Raw genomic sequence first — 18,957 nt, forward strand, 5'->3', positions numbered from 1 at the left:
CTTTATATTATGCACATTAGCGTTCTTTTCATTCGACACCTGACCTCAGTGTTTTGTGTAATTTTAAATTGAAAGATACGTGTAATTATATATCTAATTTTATTGCATCTTAAGACGAGAATATGTTATACACTTTCAACAAACAAAAAATCTGACAAATTGTGTAATAATACTAAAATAAATTGCAAAAAATTTACCTTTGCGGTGAATCGTACATTCCATAATCTTCATTCGAAGTGGACTGCGCACGCAACTTCGAGAATTCAATATTTCTCGAATTCTGATAGTATCGAATCTCGCTTACTCAGGATCTACTATTTCCCATCTATTACAAACATATACAATACATGCGAGAAAGTAAAAAAATGCATAAGGAATTTAAAAGCTTAAGATACTAACTGTATTTAGTTTAAGAAACTAATAAAATGCGATTATAACCTACCAAATGCGTGGATTATTAATTTTTAAAAAAATATCGAGGTCATTATTTATATTTCGACATTTTTTGTTAGGGTCTTCTATCAATTTGTTCCAAACTTGGTTTTTCATGGAATATAATTATTATTGAAGTGAGATATGAGATCTTAAAAATTGATTAAAAAAGCAATCTACTCAATTTGGAATACCACATAAAAACACAAATGTATTTTAAATTTCCCGCCATTGAATCTCAGTTAGCGATGTGTAGCTAACTTTAGAGCAAACGATCAATGCTTTGAAGTGCTCAACAGTTGAGAATTTCTTTACCCAGCGGAAGAATGGCGGACGCGTAAGTGTTGGTCCACTCTCAAAAAGAAATCTGAAAACATCGTCGATTAACATGACTATAATAACTTAAAAATATATTATTACACATCCATTTTTACTTATCTCTCGTATACGTATCATAGTTTTTGTACTTTCGATGAAAATGAAAAATTGTTTCTGTTCTGTCATACTACTGATCAACACGAGAATATGATATAATTAGTACTTTGTTATTCAAAATTATATTAATTGAATAATAAAACACTGATTTTATTTTCTTATTAAATCTAAATTCAATATACATTACTTCAGATGAATGTTATACATATTTTAATGTTGATTAGAAGATCTAACCTAATCTAGTTTTGTATACCACGCGACTTAAATATCTTTATTTATACATAATGCAAAAGCATCGCTTTTAATATGATTCAACTTATTTACAGGAAGAAGGAAACTGCACCTCCGGCTAAAAAGCTGCCAGCAGTACCGGAATCGGTACTTAAAAGAAGAAAAACCCGTGAAGCTGTTAAAGCTGCACGTCTACAAATATCTATTAAGGTACATTTTTATCATTTTACACAATTTTTTTACCATATTTTATGCTTCACACAGTCATGTATCTCTTGTGCCTCTCTGTAAAAGCAATTATTAATATTATTGCATTGAACTTTTAGCAACGCGCACTTCGCTATAAGAAGAGGAAGGAAATCTTCAAGAGGGCAGAAAAATATGTCAGAGAGTACAGGACAAAAGAAAGGGATGAAATTAGGTTAATGAGACAAGCTAAAAATCGTGGAAATTATTATATCCCTGGAGAAGCACGTCTTGCATTTGTTATCCGTATTCGGGGGTAAATATGTTTATTCCTTAAGAATAATTTGTAATTGAAATTTATTTCAAATATGTGATTGAATTTAATAATTTCAGTGTGAATCAAGTGGCTCCAAAAGTACGTAAAGTACTTCAGTTATTCCGCTTGAAACAGATTAACAATGGTGTATTTGTAAAACTGAACAAGGCAACAATTAACATGCTTCGTATTGTGGAACCTTACATTACATGGGGTTATCCAAATCTCAAATCAGTTCGTGAATTGGTTTATAAGAGAGGATTTGCCAAAATAAATAAACAACGTATTCCTATTACCAGCAACGCTATCATTGAGAAAAAACTTGGTTAGTATTATTTATTTTTTATTATTTTTTCATTATTAGACAATTATGTTGTATCATCTTAATGTATTGACAAGTCCATGGGAGTTTTATTTAGTTACTTTAATGCTCCCTTCCAACTTGTCTAAAAGTAACAGAATGCTCTAAAAACCTTTATGTATATTTGACATTTAGGTTATCAGTAATTCATACAATTTGCAGTCATATTAAACACTTAATCTTTTGGTTAAAATGACATCTAAAGTAATATTTTACAAATTTATTACAGGCCGCTCTGGTATCATCTGTATGGAAGACTTAATTCATGAGATATTCACTGTTGGACCAAAATTCAAATATGCCAGCAATTTCTTGTGGCCATTCAAGGTAAACTAATTTCTAAACTCTTTATTTGCGACATAGGCATGGTGGTAGAAATATACATTGTTCTACTGACCTCCTACTATGTCGTAGAGTAACATGAGTTTCTCTTCATGACATGCATGTACTGTTGCATGACTTAGTCGAACTCAAACATTTCATCAATTGTTGACTATATATTCCAGTATTTCAAAAAACATTAATTTTTATGATTTTATTTGTAGCTTAACACACCTAACGGTGGATGGCGTAAGAAAACAAATCACTATGTTGAAGGTGGTGATTTTGGAAACAGAGAAGATAAGATCAATGAACTTCTCAGACGAATGGTTTAAATTTATAACAATTTTGACAAATAAAAGTTTAAATAGAATATATTATTTTGTGTTATATTTTATCCATACTTTATCATGAAATATTATTTAATATAAACATGTGTATATAGTCAATTCTTGAAATTGCATTTGTATGCAATTTTGCGTAGTTATGATATACTTGTTTCAAGGTCATATAAAACATTAAAAGATACAAAATATACAAATTTTACACATGCGTGTATGTATTGTATATATATATATCTAATATTTATATATTTTATACTTTTATACAAATAATTTCAAATATTTATTTAAAAAATAAAAATATATTCAATATATACATACATATAATAACTATACAGTATATATTAAATATATTTTTTTTCTGTTACTATTTCAATCAATAAAGTATATCTGCAGTATTACACATACGAGCGATACATAGAGAAATTACAAGTGCATACATTGTTTGCTTAAATGTGAAAACGTGTGTAGCTATATACACATAAACGCATGCGCTACGAGTGTGTCGAATCATGTTCCGATTACGTATGTATGTATTTTATTATATACAATATATGTATAATCGTAAGAATAGTGTGCAAAGGTGAAGTTTACCAGTTCAAATCTTGCTTCTGAAAGTTTAAATTGAATACTTTTTATTCTCAATCAAATATTACTTTCTATTTCAAAATAAAATTTACAGTAATTTCTGGTAAGTATACCGCATAAAAAGTATCAAATAACTAAATATTAAATTTCATATAAAAGAACGTACTTTATCACATGTATGCTATGCAATGCACACCTAACCTTATTGTTTAGTCGAAAAAACAAATGATTAAAATTAATTCTGCTTAGAAGGAACAAATATTTATTACATATCAATAGATTACTAATACACATTTTTTTTCTTATTGACTTTTAAGGAAACAGTAAATTTTTTGCCTACTTTCGGTTTGGATCGTAGTAGATCGTAGACACCTTGCTTTTTCATCACATGTTTCAAGTTCGAATCCTGAACACGACAATTTCTTTTTACTAGATGATAAAAATCTTTTTTTCTTACAAAATATGTTACGAGAGTAATACAATATATATGAGACTTCAAATTTAGCGTAATATTTAAAAATGACGCGCAAAATGATTGATTTACATAATAGAGTACATAATAGCTTACAGAAAGAAATATAAGAAAATGCTTGAAATTTGTTATGTTTATTTAGATTTTAACAATAATGACTGATAAAACTATGGATTCTGGATCTTCTCCCGATAATAAAAACCTATCTGTTACTAAATCAACTAAGTCATTAAATGAAAATACAAAAATGTTTATTCTACCTCCAAATTTATTACAAAATATTCATATTAGTGATTCTATGATGCAAGGTAAGTTTATTAATTATTAAATTTTTAGTAAGAAGAAATTTTAATTTTAATATTTTATTTGACTAGTTATTACATAAATATTATTTCATTTAAAATTTATTGCAGATGAGAGCATTATATCTAGCGTAGGGCTTATGAAGAAAAATAGTACTTCGCAAATAGAGCAAGTGAGATCAAAAATGAAACCCACCACTCATACAGATGATGCAATCTCAAAAGATGTGACAAAAGTGCCTCAAGTTAATAAGAATGAAGAAAAGCTAATATCTAAAATAAATGACACAAAACGTAGAAAAAGTTGTAAAAAAGAGATTTTTCTAGTAAGTAAACAAAAGAACAACAAAAAAATTGATGACTCTAGAACAGGTTCTTCAATCAATCAAAGAGGATTACAAAAAGCAACATGTAAAATTGATAATGTAAAAAGTGATGAAACTACTTCTATTGATACAGAAAATTCTCAGGAAACAGAAACAGAAGATGAGCAAAGCGAGAGTAATGTAAATTTAAAAAAGCTGACGAAAGTGAAAAGTAAAACTAAAATTGATGAAATTAAATTTAGTAGATCTAAACGTATTCGCAAACAGACTAATTTTGAAGACTATATTGTAACATATAAAAACGAATCACTTAAAACAGAAAGTACACCTCCAAATCAGAAAGGAAAACATACTCCTTACAAAGAGCAAAAACAAGTACATCTCAATACGTTATCAGATAATGAAATAAATAATATAACTAACGATAGAAAGTCTATAAAAGAGGTGCTTCAAAGTACACAAAATAAAAAAAGTGGAGACACAATTGATTCATATGTGGAATCTAATTCTGGCACACCAGTTGTAACCAGGAAATCACTGCCTTTAAATATAAATAGCGTTTCTGAAGATCACTCTAATGCTGAAACCAATGAAAATAATTTAATGATTAAGGATTCTAAAGATGTAGTAAGTAACATACATATGGCGTCAAATGATGATGATATAATAGAACAGAGTGATGAAAATGATACTAAAACATACATGGGATCAAAGAGTACTTTACTTAAAAATACTATTACAAAACGAAAACATTTAGAAATAAATTCTGAGTTAAATGTAACAGAAAGTTTGTGTAATAAAAGTATAAGTGGACCTTTGAATTCAAAAAATAAAAATAGTACTCATGATGATACTACTATGAACAAAATAGACGGACCATCCATTGTAACACCAGACTTATTAAAACAAGACAATTTAAGTGTTAATTCAAGTCAAATACATACTGATTGCATTTCTGTAACTACACCGCCAGTAAGAAAAAGAGGAAGACCTAGAAAATATCCTATACAACAAGTTCTAAACACTTCGAATGAAGTAGGAAAAGATTCAGAAGCTACACAGAAAATAGATAACATTTCTATTGCAGATACAGTTATTAATACTAAGAGACATAGTGAAAAATCATACAATACTAGTAATAATGACTTAAGTGATGATAGCAGTATTGAAAGTAACACTTCAAGTTTACCCATTATTAGAAAACGAGGTAGACCACCAGGTACATCTGGTAGAGGCAGAGGCAGAGGTAGAGGTAAAGGTAGAGGATCATCACAAACTACATTAGATATAGAGTATAAGCCGAAATTAAAGGGACCAAATACAGATAACACAGAAGAAGGAAGTTCAACGGAAACAACTGACACTTCTCAACTAAATGTAGGTTTTATACAATTTTAATACCTCACATTATTTTTAAACTAAGTTTGCAAATCTTCGCTTGATTACGTGTTTTTAATTTAGGTTGACGTAGTAATATGTGCTAAATGTGAACAAGAAGTATCAAGAAAGCAATGGAATTCACATAATTTACTTAAACATAACAATATGAGCTGGAAAAAAGATGATGAACCTTTGGTAAGTACAATATTGTATTCATAACTTTATAAATTCTATATTTATTTAATGTTTTAGGATTTTGAAAATGATATTAAATTATGGAAAAGAGTACTAATGGATGCTCTTAAAAAAAAAAAGGGTCAATTATGTTGTGAGAAATGTGCCACTAAAAAACGGAGTGTAAACGGTTTCATATCTCATATGCAATTCTGTGGGAAATCTGATGAAGTTCGTAAAAGAATTACATGGTAAAAAAAGTTTAATATAAAAATAATTTAATTCTTTTGTATTTTAGGAAAGAAGAGCTTTAATGGCAACATGCCCAGTTTGTGGAGCTGTTATGATGCCGTCTTCTCTAGAAATACACGAACGAACTCATAGACTGTCGGCACAAATCACAACAAAAAAACTCCAATCATATACTCCAGAGACTGAGAAAGTGAAACGCAAGGCTGCCGAAAAGTAAATATCGTATGGTAGAGTTTTAATAAAATAAAATATTAATCATTCTTTCTTGAATTTCAGAGCAGTATCGAAAATTTTGGAGTTTACAGAACTTGTTAAGGATAATTTACCTTCCGATGAAACTAAAGTTACATCTTCATTTTTGGTGCGTTATTTATTGTAATTGTATTATATTTTAAAGACAATTTTGTTTATCAAACCTATATGTATGTTTATATCAAACTAATGTTATAGAGAAATATAATAAAATCACCTAAACAGAAAAAGACAATACCATCAGCATGGAAAACCATATGGAGGAAGGAATTGTCTTCACAAGGAACAGCAACTTGTCGTCAAATCGGTTGTACTTATACTTGCTCTTCATACGAAGATATTTGCAAACATGTTCCTGAATGTACTTTTACCCCTGAAGAGGTATAATTCATCACAATATTAATGAAATTATATTAATAACATCCGTTTAAAACCTTATCGATTATTTTTTTTTTTTTTTATTAGTGTTTTATATGCAAAATATGCAAATTTTCAAGTACCTCGGATGCAGATATGATAAAGCATGTTACAGAAAATCATGCAAAAACGGAAGAAAGCAGTAAATATTCAGATTTTGAAGCGGAGAGTTATAGTTCAGATGAAAATAAAAGTAAGTGCTTCTTTAAATAAAAATAAATGTTAAATAATGCAAATTCGTTAACAATATTCATTTTTAGAAGGTAATTATACAATGAAATTTCTTGAAAAAGAGCAAATGTTAAAAATTCGGTGGGGAGAACCTTATTTTCCTGCCATCCGCTGGACTATGGAATTGTAAATATTATCTTTTGTAATTTAATATTTAAAAATGTATAATAAACAATGCATAGATATAATAAATTATATCGTATGTTCTTACAGTGAAGAAAAGAATTATGATCTTCATTTGTTCAATGATTATGTTCCAAATCATTTTACATTACTAAACAACGTTGATGCTACTAAATATTTACCAGAATTAGAAATTTCTATACGTACAAAGAAGCAAGATGCAGACTCTGTGAAATTATCCAATACAGAAATTTCATGGAAGCAATGGAAAAGATTTGAAGGTGGATTTGATGAAGGTAATAAATGTTGTAATAAAATAGTATTTTACACATTATACCTAGAATATTCTTACAGATACTGCAACATTTTTTGTTGGTGGACCGATATGGGCATTAGCTTGGTTGCCTATTCCATCGCCAATGTACTCCAAAAACCCTTCTCAATATGTTGCAATTAGTACTCATCCAACTATGGAGGCTGAATATACTGTAAGAAAATCATATTCTGGGCCCAATATAATACAAATTTGGAATGTAGGACCACTAGATCATGAGTCAGTATTTAGAAAAAAAGAAGAAAGAGATTAAGCTAATTTGTAAAAGGTCATAAAAAGTATTTAACATATATTTTGTAGGAAGGACAATAAAAAAGAAACGCCTTTCTTATCATATGCAATTGCACATAATGCTGGTACTATATGGTGTTTAGAATGGTGTCCATCTGGATGTTATCAAGAAGAAAGTTTGAACAATTATAAAATGAACAACGAAACACAATCTAATCTAAAACGAATGGGAATGCTCGCAGCAGCTTCTTCGGATGGCGCTGTACACATTTATTCGCTTCCTTTCCCAGAGGAACTTAAATTTGAAAAAACAACAGAAAATGAGTGAGTAATAAATGTATTAAAATTAATTAGTACCGAATTTTTCTAATGTTTACGCTACTCATTAAAAATAAATATTTATTACTATTGTAGGTGGCCTATATATTACACTGACCCAATAATGACTTTAGTTGTAAATACTGCAATACATGACAAAAACAATCAAAATTGGCAATGTACTAAATTATCATGGAGCAAAGAACATGGACACAAGTAAGATCTTTTAATCGCATTTCTGCATTTTCTACATACTTGTTCAATGGTAACATTGTAAAATCTCTTTTTAGTATCATTGCTGCAGGATTTTCAAATGGGTATATCGCTCTATGGGATCTCACATTCAAGTCTCCATTATTAATGGAAAAAAGACAAAATACATACTTCATAAATGCCTTTGAACATTTTTATGCTCATGGTAATGCTGTGACTAGTAAGTATGATTTTTGTTATGAATAATTTTTGAAGATATGAAGCTTAGAATAATATAAATAAAAATTTAATTATTTTGGCAGTGGTAGCACTAATTCCATATAATGGAGCAAGATTTCTAGCTTCAGGTAGTTTAGACAGATCATACAAAATTTGGGATTTAGAAAATACAAGTTCTCCTCAGAGTTGTGCACAAAAAGGTATTATAGTAAATGGTTCATGGATGACTAATTGGCCATGTGCTATTATCAGTTTTGATGATGCTCTTGGGTAAGAATTTATATAAAAGATACATTTAACAATAAAATTCAATACTAATATAACATTATTCTATTCTAGATATAAACATACCAACTCTTACATAATCCCATTGAGAGAACACGAATATAAATACTTTCCCATTTTAGCAACAAATTCTCCTACTTACGTAAGTAACTTTGTAGTCATATTAATCTTTTTTTTTTAATTCAGATATTTGTGTATTTATTTACGAACTTTTTAGGCTTTAACAATTTCTGATTATGCAAATGGTATTGCACATGGTACATTAGCAGGAGAAATAATAACAATTTTTCCTCATCAACTTATATATAGCAGAGATCTTGACAAGGCATTGCAAAAGAAACGAAAGGTATTTTTGCCCATATGTCGTTTTATATATTCAGTGCATATTGATGATATTTCAAATCATTTCATATAAAATGTAAATAAATTATATTTTTAGTTGAGTTCAGCTGTTAAAATAGTGGATTTCTCAGAAAATAGTGATAAAAATGACACAAAGGATGAAAATAGCTCAAAAGACTATTGCTACATGCCAGGAACATACAATGAATGCAAAGATCGTTTCGGTATTATTTTTTGTGATAGTCTAAAAGTAAGTATGTGTAATTTTCTTTTGCTTCTTTATAATAAAATTTATGTTGTGGTTAAATTTACATTTTAAATTGTATCCTATTTGAAGAATATTGAACGTAACGCGCAACAGGGAACATTACACGCAGAAAAATTAACACCAGTTCCAATTGAAGAATATCCGTTTATGTCCATAAATAGGGTAAGTATTGCGATTACCATTTTGCCTCCAATATTTTAGTTTCGCATAATATCAATGTATAACAATCACTTCTAGATGTCTTGGAACCCTAATGTGTGGAGTTACTTGTGGCTTGCATCAGCGTATCAAAATGGTTTAGTAAGATTATTAAATTTCAATTATATGTCTGCGTCATGTGAATTAAAAATGTGTTTACCCCAACACATTGAACGTATGCTTAAGAAAACAGAAGCCAAAACAGAAAAAAGTAGTTAATATCTGAAATTGTAATTCGTACTTTTCTAAACTCAAGCTTGCTAAAATTAATAGCAGTTATTGGTAATCTGATGTTATTTTTTTATAATTTTATACGTACTAGGCTGATATTTTACAAAGACTGAAATACCAATAATTGTATAAAGGTTATTGTTATGTATGTATTAAAAAATATTTAAATTTTATTCAATTTCATTAAATATGTTTAGTATAGATTTTCTTTACATAGTGTAAACTATTTGAAAAAATAACGTATATTATGCGTATTTTGTATAATATGTACACATTTGTAGTTAGGAATATTTTAGAAAGCATGAGAATAATTGTTAAATCACAATAATGAATAAAGATTTTCACAATGCTAAACGTACTATAATTTAAATTTACCTCTCAATAAAAAATATAGAAATTATTTAGATTATAATTTTAAGTTTAAATAAAACATTTTCAACTTTTAAGTTTTACTTTTCAAACTTACACTTTACATATTTATACCCCAAAATTAATCTAATTTATGCAGTAACATTTTTTATTAAACATTAACATAAAATTATTTCAATATATTCAAATCAAGATGTATAAAATTCATGTAACCAAAATAATTTTCTTTTCTTTTAATGTATGTATTTTGTAATGAAAAAATTTTAAACATTTAAAATTAATGAAATTTGTAATACTCTAAGTACTATATATTTTAAATAATCTGCACTGAAACAAATAAATTCAGTTATGTTATAAAATATTTCAAAATAGCTCAATGAATACGTTTAGAAAGCGTATAAATCTAGATTTATCGATATTTGAAATTGGCTTTTTCATCTACATTTTATTTACAATATCGAAATCGAATATCGAATACTATATGATGACATACACCTCGATAAAAATAAGTTCGAATATTTGAAAATTGTATAGTGCTATACAGTACTATAATTTTATTAATATAACTAATTAAAGTGATATTCTTTTGGCCAGTATTTGATATTGTTACATAATACTATTGAAAATGTATTTTAAAATTGTCAAATTCCATTAAAATAAAAATTACAGATTTCTTAAATGCACACACGTGTAATATTTTACGTGCAGTTAAATGTGTACATATATATATATGTGACATATTTATTTATATATATATGTTGTTTCACGTCTAGTTAAATACACATATATTAACGTACCAGATTAATTCATGTAAATTTTAACAGATAAGCATATTATGTGTTAAGTGTAAAGTTAAAATACATATGCATCTTAATTTAATTTTCATATAAAATGCACATAACCTGTTACGCTTCATTTCCCGCCTTAAATCACGTGGCTTCAACACTAAGTTACATCATGAATGTGTATGTGTATAAACGTGCGATCGTATACGAAAAGTGGTAGCGAAGCAACTATAGTCGACATAGTGGGGATCATATGTATATTGTATATACAATCCCAAAAAGTATCATGACATAAACGGAGTAGTGGAGGGAAATGAAACGCTTCGCAGGAAAGCGTAGAGCGACGAGTGTAAAACATCCACAGTCTTTGGCTTGATATTTCAACCGAAGCAGTATCTCTGTTACGATTTATCATCAGCGGAAGTTTATGGCACCAACACAAATTCCTCGAAAGGGAAATGAAGTAGAAGATACAGCGTGATAAAAAAAATTCAATTAATTTATGAACATTCAATAAAAGTAAAGAAATCTTTTCCTTCGAGTTTCAATATTCGATACAAGTAAGTGAAAACTAATTTCTTTGTTTTAACTTGAAACAAACTAATGCAATTTATGATATAAAATATTTAAATAGTTATTTCTATTTGGAGTATCGTAAGTGTATTCTCCTTTGTTTTCATAAAAATAAAATTAATAATAAAAGTATAATTTTTAGAAATGGGTATCAATCCAATGAAATGGAAAACGAGAAATGTCTTATACACCACTCTAACGTCAATTTTCTTTTACGTACTTTTTATTTATAAAAAAAAGCATCAAGCAATGATTGAAGGTGTGATACACAACACGAATCCCATGCACGTATGGGAATTCGTAGCTGATTTTAATAATATGAAAAAATTAAACCCGACAATGTATGTAAAGTAAACATTTATAATTATTTTATTTTTATCGTGAAATGTACTCAAGTCAAACTACCCTGTTTTAATTAACAACTTTTAGAGAGGATTTTAATGTTATCGCGGAAAGCGGAAATTATGATCATTGGAAATATTCGGTCGAATATACAGAACATTTAAGTCACGTACCAATTATTCGAAACACGGCGCATGGACATTATGCCATAAGACAAGAGAATAATGGTTATTTGGTCACTTCCAAGCATCATACATGCTTTTTTCCCAAATTCGGCTGTTGTAAGTTTATTCTCTATTAAAGTGAACGTTTTGTTACGAGACTCGATCCACAGTATCCGATAAACCGACAAGACTTTTAAACGACTAATTTGAAATTTCGATTCACGTTTCAGTGGAGTCCATCTCGCAATTCAGATTCGATCGAGACGGAACTAACGACACAAGGTGTATCGAAACAGTGCAATATGAATGCCCGATCGCATTCTCGATGTTATGCTATAGAGAAGTTATGTATCAACGAGAAGAAATCATGAAAAGATTGAAATTAGAATTTGAAGTGGCTAAAGTTAAAAATAATTAAAGCTTACAATGATTCATTGAACAGTGTTTATTATGTATAGTATATTTTGAATGTAATTTTTATAATAAAATACAAATATTATTTAGTAATATTTATTTCGGATATTTTACAATTCAATTTTGGTGATTTATATCTTCAGATATAAAGTTAACTCTTTTAATTACAAATTTATGGATCCGATGTATCGCATTTTTTACATGGAATTTTTATATTAAAACGATTTATATTATGTAGGGTGTTTATGATAACAGAATGCTGTATTTGCGTCTTTATACATACGCACTTATTTCTTTTGTAATTTAAGTCACTAGTTCATTCAAAATTCAGACGAGTCACTAAACGTAGACGTGTGTTCTTGTCCCGTGTCTTGTGTCGACTATCCCTGTCCTTGTCCCCTCCATGTGCTATAAGGTATTTGTTTACCCCCTGTACGTCGTTTCGTTAAATTGACCATATTACATACCATACAACTGAGGAGTATTAAAAAATTTGAAACATCGAATGCACAAAGTTTTGAATAAACTAAAGGAAACTTTTGAATTGTATCTAATATTTATAAAATTTTAATGCAATCAAATTTAACACGTTCGATTTGTTTGAAATTATCTATAGAACACGCTACTATTAAGGAAATTTGAACTAGGGATTGTATAAACTTGCTGTCCAGTGACGTCACAAGGTAGAAAGGGATTTTTCGAATAGAATGGGGGTTGCCCCTCCTTCCCTTTCTACCTCGTGACGTCACTAGACAAGTCATACCATCGCTGTTTGATAAGAAAACTATAGGACACCCTGTATACCTTGATGTATACATACAGATACACATCACATAATTTTTAGCGATTAGCTTTCTCAATTTCAGTTCTACATGTAAAGATAAAAATGGCAAGAAACGGTCGAAAATGTTACTTATGTGGAAGAAAGCAACAAGCAAATGCATCTTATGCACTGCATAAGTGAGTAAGATCACAGTTATATTTAATAAATCGTAACTTGAAAAAATACGTGATATAACCTATTTTATTATGTGGTAGGTTTCCAAAAGACACGAAAATGTTAGAGGAATGGAAAATGTTCTGTAAATTCAGAGTAGAAGACGATGCCTCTAGAATAATGATATGTAGTTTGCATTTTAAGAAAGAAGATATTGTTAGGTGGGACGCCAAACAGTTGGGAGGTCGCATGGCTTTAAAAGCAGGTGCAATTCCCTGTATATTTAAACCTGTAAAGGAGATACATGGTGTTGCAAAGCATATATTACAAAGTAAGTTTAAAGCTTTTACATTTTTAGTTTTAATTACATTAATTTACATTATTAGTATGTGTAAACACGATAAATGTCTTTGTGGTACATGTACAAAAATTCAATAACATATTGATCCTTATGAGTCTAGTGTTGACATAGTAGAACAAGTTAAATGTATAAAGTCAAAAGTTTCTACATTTTCAGCAGTAGATACTGAAATGGACAATGCTGAGAGAAGAATAGAATTTGTTAATGTTAAACAAGAGCCTAATCTTGAGCGTGACAATGATGTAAATTTAACAGGTAAATTTATTCTTCCCATTTATGTATTTATACACTAATAATTGTATGTTTATATGATATTTGATACAGGAGAATCAGTTGAATGTACAAATCCAAAAGTTTCTACATTTTCAATAGAAGATACTGAAGTAGGCGATGATCACAGGATAGAATTTGTTGAAGTTAAACAAGAACCTGATCTCGAGTGTGACAATGATACAAATTTAACAAGTAAATTCATTCTTCCTATCTGTGTATTTATACACTAATAATTGTATTACATGATAATTGAAATAGTTGAATCATTTGAATGTACATATCTAATAAGTTTGTATTATACATTTTCAGTAGAAGACATTAAAGTAGATAATGTTGAGGAAAATACAGAATTTGTTAATGTTGAAGAAAAGACCAATCTCGAACATGACAATGATACAAATTTATCAGGTAAGTATATTTTTCCCATTTATGTATTTATATAACAATAATTGTATTATATGATAATTAAAATAGTTGAAGCAGTTGAATGTACATATCTAATAAGTTTGTACATTTTTAGTAGAAGGCACTGAAGTGGATAATGTTGACGAAAGGACAGAATTTATTAATATTGAAAAAGAGATCAAACTCGCGTGTGACCATGATGCTGAAACAAATGCATCAATTATACCAAAGCGAAGAAAGTATGCAGAACCTCGATACGTTGGTGATCTAACCTCTTCGCACATACAATCGCCTCAATGTGCACAAAGGACTATACGTATGATTCAAGAGAAGTTTAATAAAAAATCACTCCAATTGAAACTGGCACAGCAACAAATTCGAAGATTAAAGAACCGTCTAAATAAATTAGAAGATTTAGTTACCGACTTGAAGAAACAAAACGTATCAGCGAAAGATACTACAACTGCATTAACGGTACTGTAATAGTTGTATAATTAATATTATGTACATTATGAATGTTCTTCAATATGTTTGAATGTTCTTTGATATGTTCTTCAATAGTGCAGTATTATACAGGGCGATTAGTTTAATTGAAAACCCTCTAATGTATGTTGGCAGCATTTATTGTTAAGCTGTTAGCATTGTAAATGCTGCCAACACTTGGAAGGATTTCAGTTAAACTGATCACTTTCTATAGGAAGCATAACGTGATTTATTGTAGGAAGGACTACCAACTTCTTTAAAGGAACTTTTGCTAAGGAATATGAATGAAGCAAAAAAACAGAAATTTTCGCCAGTGTTACGCAGCTTTGCGGTGACGCTTAGTTTTTACTCACCAAAGGCGTACGACTATGTGCGAAGCGTGTGGAAAAATATACTACCACATCCTGACACAATAAAAAAATGGTAGTAGTGGGTGGCAGTGCAAGATTTATGGATGAAGCTTTGACTGCTGTCAAATGGAGGACAGACAGTGATAGTGATGTTATTCATTGCAAAAGCAAATTTTGTACTGTAGTGGGAGATTTTATGAGATAACAAATCTTGATATAAATTTGGACCAAGACTCCAACAATGCAAAACAAGCAAAAAATGGTTTAGTGTTTGTGGCTGTTGTTCTAAATTGTTTATTAAAAGTGCCCATTGCATATTCCTTAATTTATAGTTTGCCTGCGAAGAAATGAATGAAGTTACAAAGGAAAAAATATTTATTTTCCTCGATGCATGGCATATGATCAAATTAGTCAAAAATGCAGTAAGCGACAAAACAGTTTTGTACGATGGTAATAGGAATACTATTAAATAGAAATATATAGAATTGTCTAACCTGCAATTTTCAGAAGGATTACCTGCTGCAACGAAATTGATGCAGAAACATATTCCACTAAGCAAAATTGATAAAGTAATAGTAGTGGGGTTCCTGATTCAACCACGGGAAGATGTTGCTCCTGATACTTCTATCTTTATAATCAAGAATCAAAGACAAAATATGATTAAATTTATATTAATTATAGTAATTATGTAGATATTATGTAGAATTTATGTAATATAATTGTTAATTTTATTGTAGAATATTAAAGACACTTTTTTAATTTGAAATTTATCACTTGTTTTTCAGGTTCCAGTTTTTAATGTACATACGTGGCTATGGTGTACATAAAGTTCCATTGATTCTGTCAAAACTTGATCTAAGAGATGCAGGGAATTTCGAATAAGCGTATATCGACTTGCTAGAAACAGTTCTGAAAATCTCGCTCAGGCACTGCCATTATTTAAATTCACGACTGGCGGCCCCGTTTATTTGACGTATAAATTGACATACCGACATTCTATTTCAACTTAGATTCTACTTTAATTCTGTAGCTCAACTACAGAAAAGTAAAATCAGTAAAATCAACAGATTTCTAATGTTTTTAACTAATGTTTACACTTTCTACATTTGTATCTGAAACAATAAACCGTAAGAATGGAATTATATCACTTTTAAAGTATATTTTTTATTCTGTATCAGTAAACTACTTTCTATTGCATGTCTGCATTACATATTCTGTAACATAAATTTATTAAAGTGGAAATATTTATATATACTTGTACCAAATAAATAAGGAAAATAATATTTATTCATAAAAAATTAGTTAAAAACATTAGAAATCTGTTGATTTTACAATGGCTGAGCTACAGGATTAAAGTAGAATCTACGTTGAAATAATCCCCGCCAGCCGTGGATTTAGACACGGCGCCTGAGCGAGGTTTCCAGAACTATGTTTCTAGCAAGTTGGCATACGTTTATTCGAAATTCCCTGCAACCCCTAGATCTAGTTTTGACAGAATCAATGGAACTTTGTGTACATATCTTTATTATTTCAGTAAAGAATTGGCAACACTGTTCCTATAGAGTGTACGAAATAGTATAAATTTCGGAAATACAAACATCCCCGAGGTTTCGAGTATTCCGACAAGAGTTTCATCTCTGTAAGAATACTTTGTCGCATCGGTTCAGAGTATGACCAACATTTAAATGTAAAATCTCTGATAACAGATTGATAAAAGAGTGTAGTAGGGAGATCAACAATTTATTGAAAACACGCATATGAGATTGCGTGAAAGGGAAACAGAGAACCAGAAGCCTTTATACTTTTATTTATAGTTGTTGAAATATATCGTTTATAGCATTTAATCAATATTCTATATATATTTGTATCACAGCTCAAACATGTCCAATAAATTCGAAACGTAAGTGAAACTAGCGTTCTTATTTCGTTGTGCCTGTTTCAGTGATCTAAATAGAGGTTAGACTTGTTTTGAATGGAAAACAAAACTGACATATTTGCCTCGTACTACGTTTGTCACACTTTCATTTATTCATTTAATACATTAGATAATTTCGAATTAATTCATCTCAACTTCTGTATAGGAAATTTCACTTAACAAAACACGTGATACGATCTGACGTTTGTCAGAAATCAAATATTTATCCATGTGCATTGGTTTTAATTGTTACATATTTTTGTTCTGCAATTATTTTAAAGTGAATGTAACAAAATGTAATCACCTTTCTCTACTTTATATGTAATTATTTGAAAAAATCCCTACTGAAAAGTGTAAAGTAGTATTTCATAAAACTTTTGAACTATTTTGTACTATATTTTGTAATCTGGCAAAAAATCTTAAAAATAATTAAATATTAGTTTTTACAATTCTTGTAGAAGTTCATTTTGTAAATCATAGCAGTATTTGCAGGTTAAAAAGTAGTGAAGACAGTGGGGATGATGAAACACAATCAAGAGAGAATCAAAAAGTTGACAAAGATTCGCTAGTAAGTAAAAATCCTTTATGTTTATTATATTTTAATTGACAGTGTTTTACATGCGAGTAACCTATTTATTAAATAGTATGTAATTGTTGTAGCCTCCTATAGAAATTAGTCCAAACGAACACAAATTACAATATGCATATGCATTATGGTATAGTCAACGAAGTCCTGGTAAACAACCAAGCATACAAAGTTATGACCAAAATTTAAAATTGGTTGGTAGGTTTGCAAGTGTGGAACAATTTTGGAGTCTCTATAGTCATTTAGTTCGACCATCAGAATTAACAACACATACAGATTTTCACCTTTTCAAAGTTGGGATAAAGCCAATGTGGGAGGTACGTGGTTTAAAACATTTGACTTTTCATATTTTATGAGTATCATATACTAAATCTTTGAGTTATAACTTGAGTTATATTGTTTTTAGTAATACTATGTTTTTTATTTCAGGATGAGGCAAACCAAAAAGGTGGTAAATGGATAGTACGGTTACGAAAAGGTTTAGTATCTAGATGTTGGGAAAATCTTATATTAGCTATGTTAGGGGAGCAATTCATGGTTGGGGAAGAAATATGTGGAGCTGTTGTATCCATAAGGTTTCAAGTAAGCTAAATTTTCATATTTTAAAGTAGAAGTTATGTATCAATAAATAGCTCACAGAGCATTAATACATTTGTAGGAAGACATAATATGTGTATGGAATAAGACTGCATCTGATTATGCAACTACAGCGCGGATTAGAGATACATTAAGGAGAGTATTACATCTTCCAGCTAGTGCCTCTATGGAATACAAGACTCATAATGAAAGTTTAAAAAATGTTCATCGACTCTAAAAGCATGAGATGTTCATTCAAAAGTTTGAGTTCTTCATGGTGGCTTTTAAGGTAAACCATAAAAAGTATTTATTTTTCCATATTTGTTACCAAATTTTTGCTATATAAAATAATGTTATTCATATATTTTAAAATATAGCCATTTGATACTTGTGGAAAAATGATGTCTTAGGAGAAAAATACTTTACAACTAAAGAATTTGAATAAACAACTTCATTTGATAACATATTTTATTCACAAGTGTCCCATTGTAACTTATGTAAATAATAAATACATGTTAATAAAAAAATTTCTGAAATACATAGGTACTCTTACAACTGTTAATATTACCATAATTTTTATATTATACTGTACATATGATGAAGTGTTTAATTATAATATTAAAAACCCTTAACATATTTTAAATA

At 29.2% G+C, this 18,957-nt stretch overlaps 5 protein-coding genes and 1 long non-coding RNA gene across 9 annotated transcripts; all 6 read left to right on the forward strand.

The window, feature by feature from the left end:
• Nucleotides 1–1,158: 1,158 nt before the first annotated feature.
• Nucleotides 1,159–2,662, forward strand: Rpl7 (ribosomal protein L7). The gene is made up of 5 exons (XM_076382908.1): nucleotides 1,159–1,308; nucleotides 1,425–1,600; nucleotides 1,678–1,925; nucleotides 2,191–2,288; nucleotides 2,507–2,662. The coding sequence occupies exons 1-5, from the start codon at nucleotides 1,174–1,176 to the stop codon at nucleotides 2,615–2,617; spliced, it is 768 nt and encodes a 255-aa protein (XP_076239023.1). The 5' UTR covers nucleotides 1,159–1,173; the 3' UTR covers nucleotides 2,618–2,662.
• A 557-nt stretch (nucleotides 2,663–3,219) lies between these two features.
• LOC143182084 (uncharacterized) lies at nucleotides 3,220–9,931 on the forward strand. Its single transcript, XM_076382825.1, is given in 21 exon segments — nucleotides 3,220–3,314; nucleotides 3,826–3,991; nucleotides 4,097–5,688; nucleotides 5,773–5,886; nucleotides 5,944–6,096; nucleotides 6,164–6,330; nucleotides 6,394–6,478; nucleotides 6,568–6,750; nucleotides 6,835–7,050; nucleotides 7,052–7,143; nucleotides 7,231–7,436; nucleotides 7,495–7,693; nucleotides 7,775–8,029; nucleotides 8,120–8,239; nucleotides 8,314–8,456; nucleotides 8,539–8,725; nucleotides 8,795–8,882; nucleotides 8,958–9,086; nucleotides 9,180–9,332; nucleotides 9,420–9,512; nucleotides 9,588–9,931. Coding segments are annotated over 20 exon segments (4,509 nt in total). The 5' UTR covers nucleotides 3,220–3,314; nucleotides 3,826–3,837; the 3' UTR covers nucleotides 9,768–9,931.
• Nucleotides 9,932–11,267: 1,336 nt separating this feature from the next.
• LOC143182382 (uncharacterized) lies at nucleotides 11,268–12,511 on the forward strand. Its single transcript, XM_076383344.1, has 4 exons — nucleotides 11,268–11,493; nucleotides 11,649–11,847; nucleotides 11,936–12,129; nucleotides 12,243–12,511. The coding sequence occupies exons 2-4, from the start codon at nucleotides 11,651–11,653 to the stop codon at nucleotides 12,428–12,430; spliced, it is 579 nt and encodes a 192-aa protein (XP_076239459.1). The 5' UTR covers nucleotides 11,268–11,493; nucleotides 11,649–11,650; the 3' UTR covers nucleotides 12,431–12,511.
• Nucleotides 12,512–13,227: 716 nt separating this feature from the next.
• Nucleotides 13,228–15,317, forward strand: LOC143182085 (uncharacterized). Its single transcript, XM_076382826.1, has 7 exons — nucleotides 13,228–13,386; nucleotides 13,465–13,694; nucleotides 13,881–13,979; nucleotides 14,049–14,189; nucleotides 14,307–14,405; nucleotides 14,518–14,876; nucleotides 15,124–15,317. The coding sequence occupies exons 1-7, from the start codon at nucleotides 13,313–13,315 to the stop codon at nucleotides 15,310–15,312; spliced, it is 1,191 nt and encodes a 396-aa protein (XP_076238941.1). The 5' UTR covers nucleotides 13,228–13,312; the 3' UTR covers nucleotides 15,313–15,317.
• Nucleotides 15,318–15,516: 199 nt separating this feature from the next.
• On the forward strand, nucleotides 15,517–15,927 carry LOC143182642 (uncharacterized). Its single transcript, XR_013002507.1, has 2 exons — nucleotides 15,517–15,657; nucleotides 15,743–15,927. It is a non-coding gene; the product is annotated as an uncharacterized LOC143182642 (long non-coding RNA).
• A 98-nt stretch (nucleotides 15,928–16,025) lies between these two features.
• Nucleotides 16,026–18,880, forward strand: LOC143182640 (eukaryotic translation initiation factor 4E type 2). Of its 4 annotated transcripts, XM_076383793.1 has the most exons (7): nucleotides 16,026–17,135; nucleotides 17,634–17,718; nucleotides 17,811–17,866; nucleotides 17,939–18,053; nucleotides 18,166–18,318; nucleotides 18,395–18,601; nucleotides 18,690–18,880. In XM_076383793.1, exons 1-6 carry the CDS (start codon nucleotides 17,116–17,118, stop codon nucleotides 18,548–18,550), a joined length of 585 nt encoding a protein of 194 aa, XP_076239908.1. In that variant the 5' UTR covers nucleotides 16,026–17,115; the 3' UTR covers nucleotides 18,551–18,601; nucleotides 18,690–18,880. The 4 variants fall into 4 exon arrangements, with proteins under 4 accessions (XP_076239908.1, XP_076239905.1, XP_076239906.1 ...); XM_076383790.1 differs by having other exon boundaries at nucleotides 17,811–18,053; nucleotides 18,690–18,878; XM_076383791.1 differs by having other exon boundaries at nucleotides 17,643–17,718; nucleotides 17,811–18,053; nucleotides 18,690–18,878.
• Nucleotides 18,881–18,957: the final 77 nt, after the last annotated feature.

The sequence above is a fragment of the Calliopsis andreniformis genome, chromosome 8 (assembly GCF_051401765.1).
Source record: "Calliopsis andreniformis isolate RMS-2024a chromosome 8, iyCalAndr_principal, whole genome shotgun sequence".
Taxonomy (NCBI): domain Eukaryota; kingdom Metazoa; phylum Arthropoda; class Insecta; order Hymenoptera; family Andrenidae; genus Calliopsis; species Calliopsis andreniformis.

Bases quoted from the DNA above. Each gene is read 5' to 3' on its own strand.
- Rpl7 (XM_076382908.1), top strand. From the start codon at position 1,174: ATGATTCAACTTATTTACAGGAAGAAGGAAACTGCACCTCCGGCTAAA. The intron at 1,309-1,424 runs GTACATTTTTAT...TTGAACTTTTAG, and splicing joins GTCTACAAATATCTATTAAG to CAACGCGCACTTCGCTATAA. The intron at 1,601-1,677 runs GTAAATATGTTT...TAATAATTTCAG, and splicing joins TTTGTTATCCGTATTCGGGG to TGTGAATCAAGTGGCTCCAA.
- LOC143182382 (XM_076383344.1), top strand. From the start codon at position 11,651: ATGGGTATCAATCCAATGAAATGGAAAACGAGAAATGTCTTATACACC. The intron at 11,848-11,935 runs GTATGTAAAGTA...AACAACTTTTAG, and splicing joins AAAAAATTAAACCCGACAAT to AGAGGATTTTAATGTTATCG. The intron at 12,130-12,242 runs GTAAGTTTATTC...TTCACGTTTCAG, and splicing joins TTTTCCCAAATTCGGCTGTT to TGGAGTCCATCTCGCAATTC.
- LOC143182085 (XM_076382826.1), top strand. From the start codon at position 13,313: ATGGCAAGAAACGGTCGAAAATGTTACTTATGTGGAAGAAAGCAACAA. The intron at 13,387-13,464 runs GTGAGTAAGATC...ATTATGTGGTAG, and splicing joins GCATCTTATGCACTGCATAA to GTTTCCAAAAGACACGAAAA. The intron at 13,695-13,880 runs GTAAGTTTAAAG...CTACATTTTCAG, and splicing joins TGCAAAGCATATATTACAAA to CAGTAGATACTGAAATGGAC.
- LOC143182640 (XM_076383790.1), top strand. From the start codon at position 17,116: ATGTCCAATAAATTCGAAAC. The intron at 17,719-17,810 runs GTAAGTAAAAAT...TAATTGTTGTAG, and splicing joins AAGTTGACAAAGATTCGCTA to CCTCCTATAGAAATTAGTCC. The intron at 18,054-18,165 runs GTACGTGGTTTA...TTTTTATTTCAG, and splicing joins GGATAAAGCCAATGTGGGAG to GATGAGGCAAACCAAAAAGG.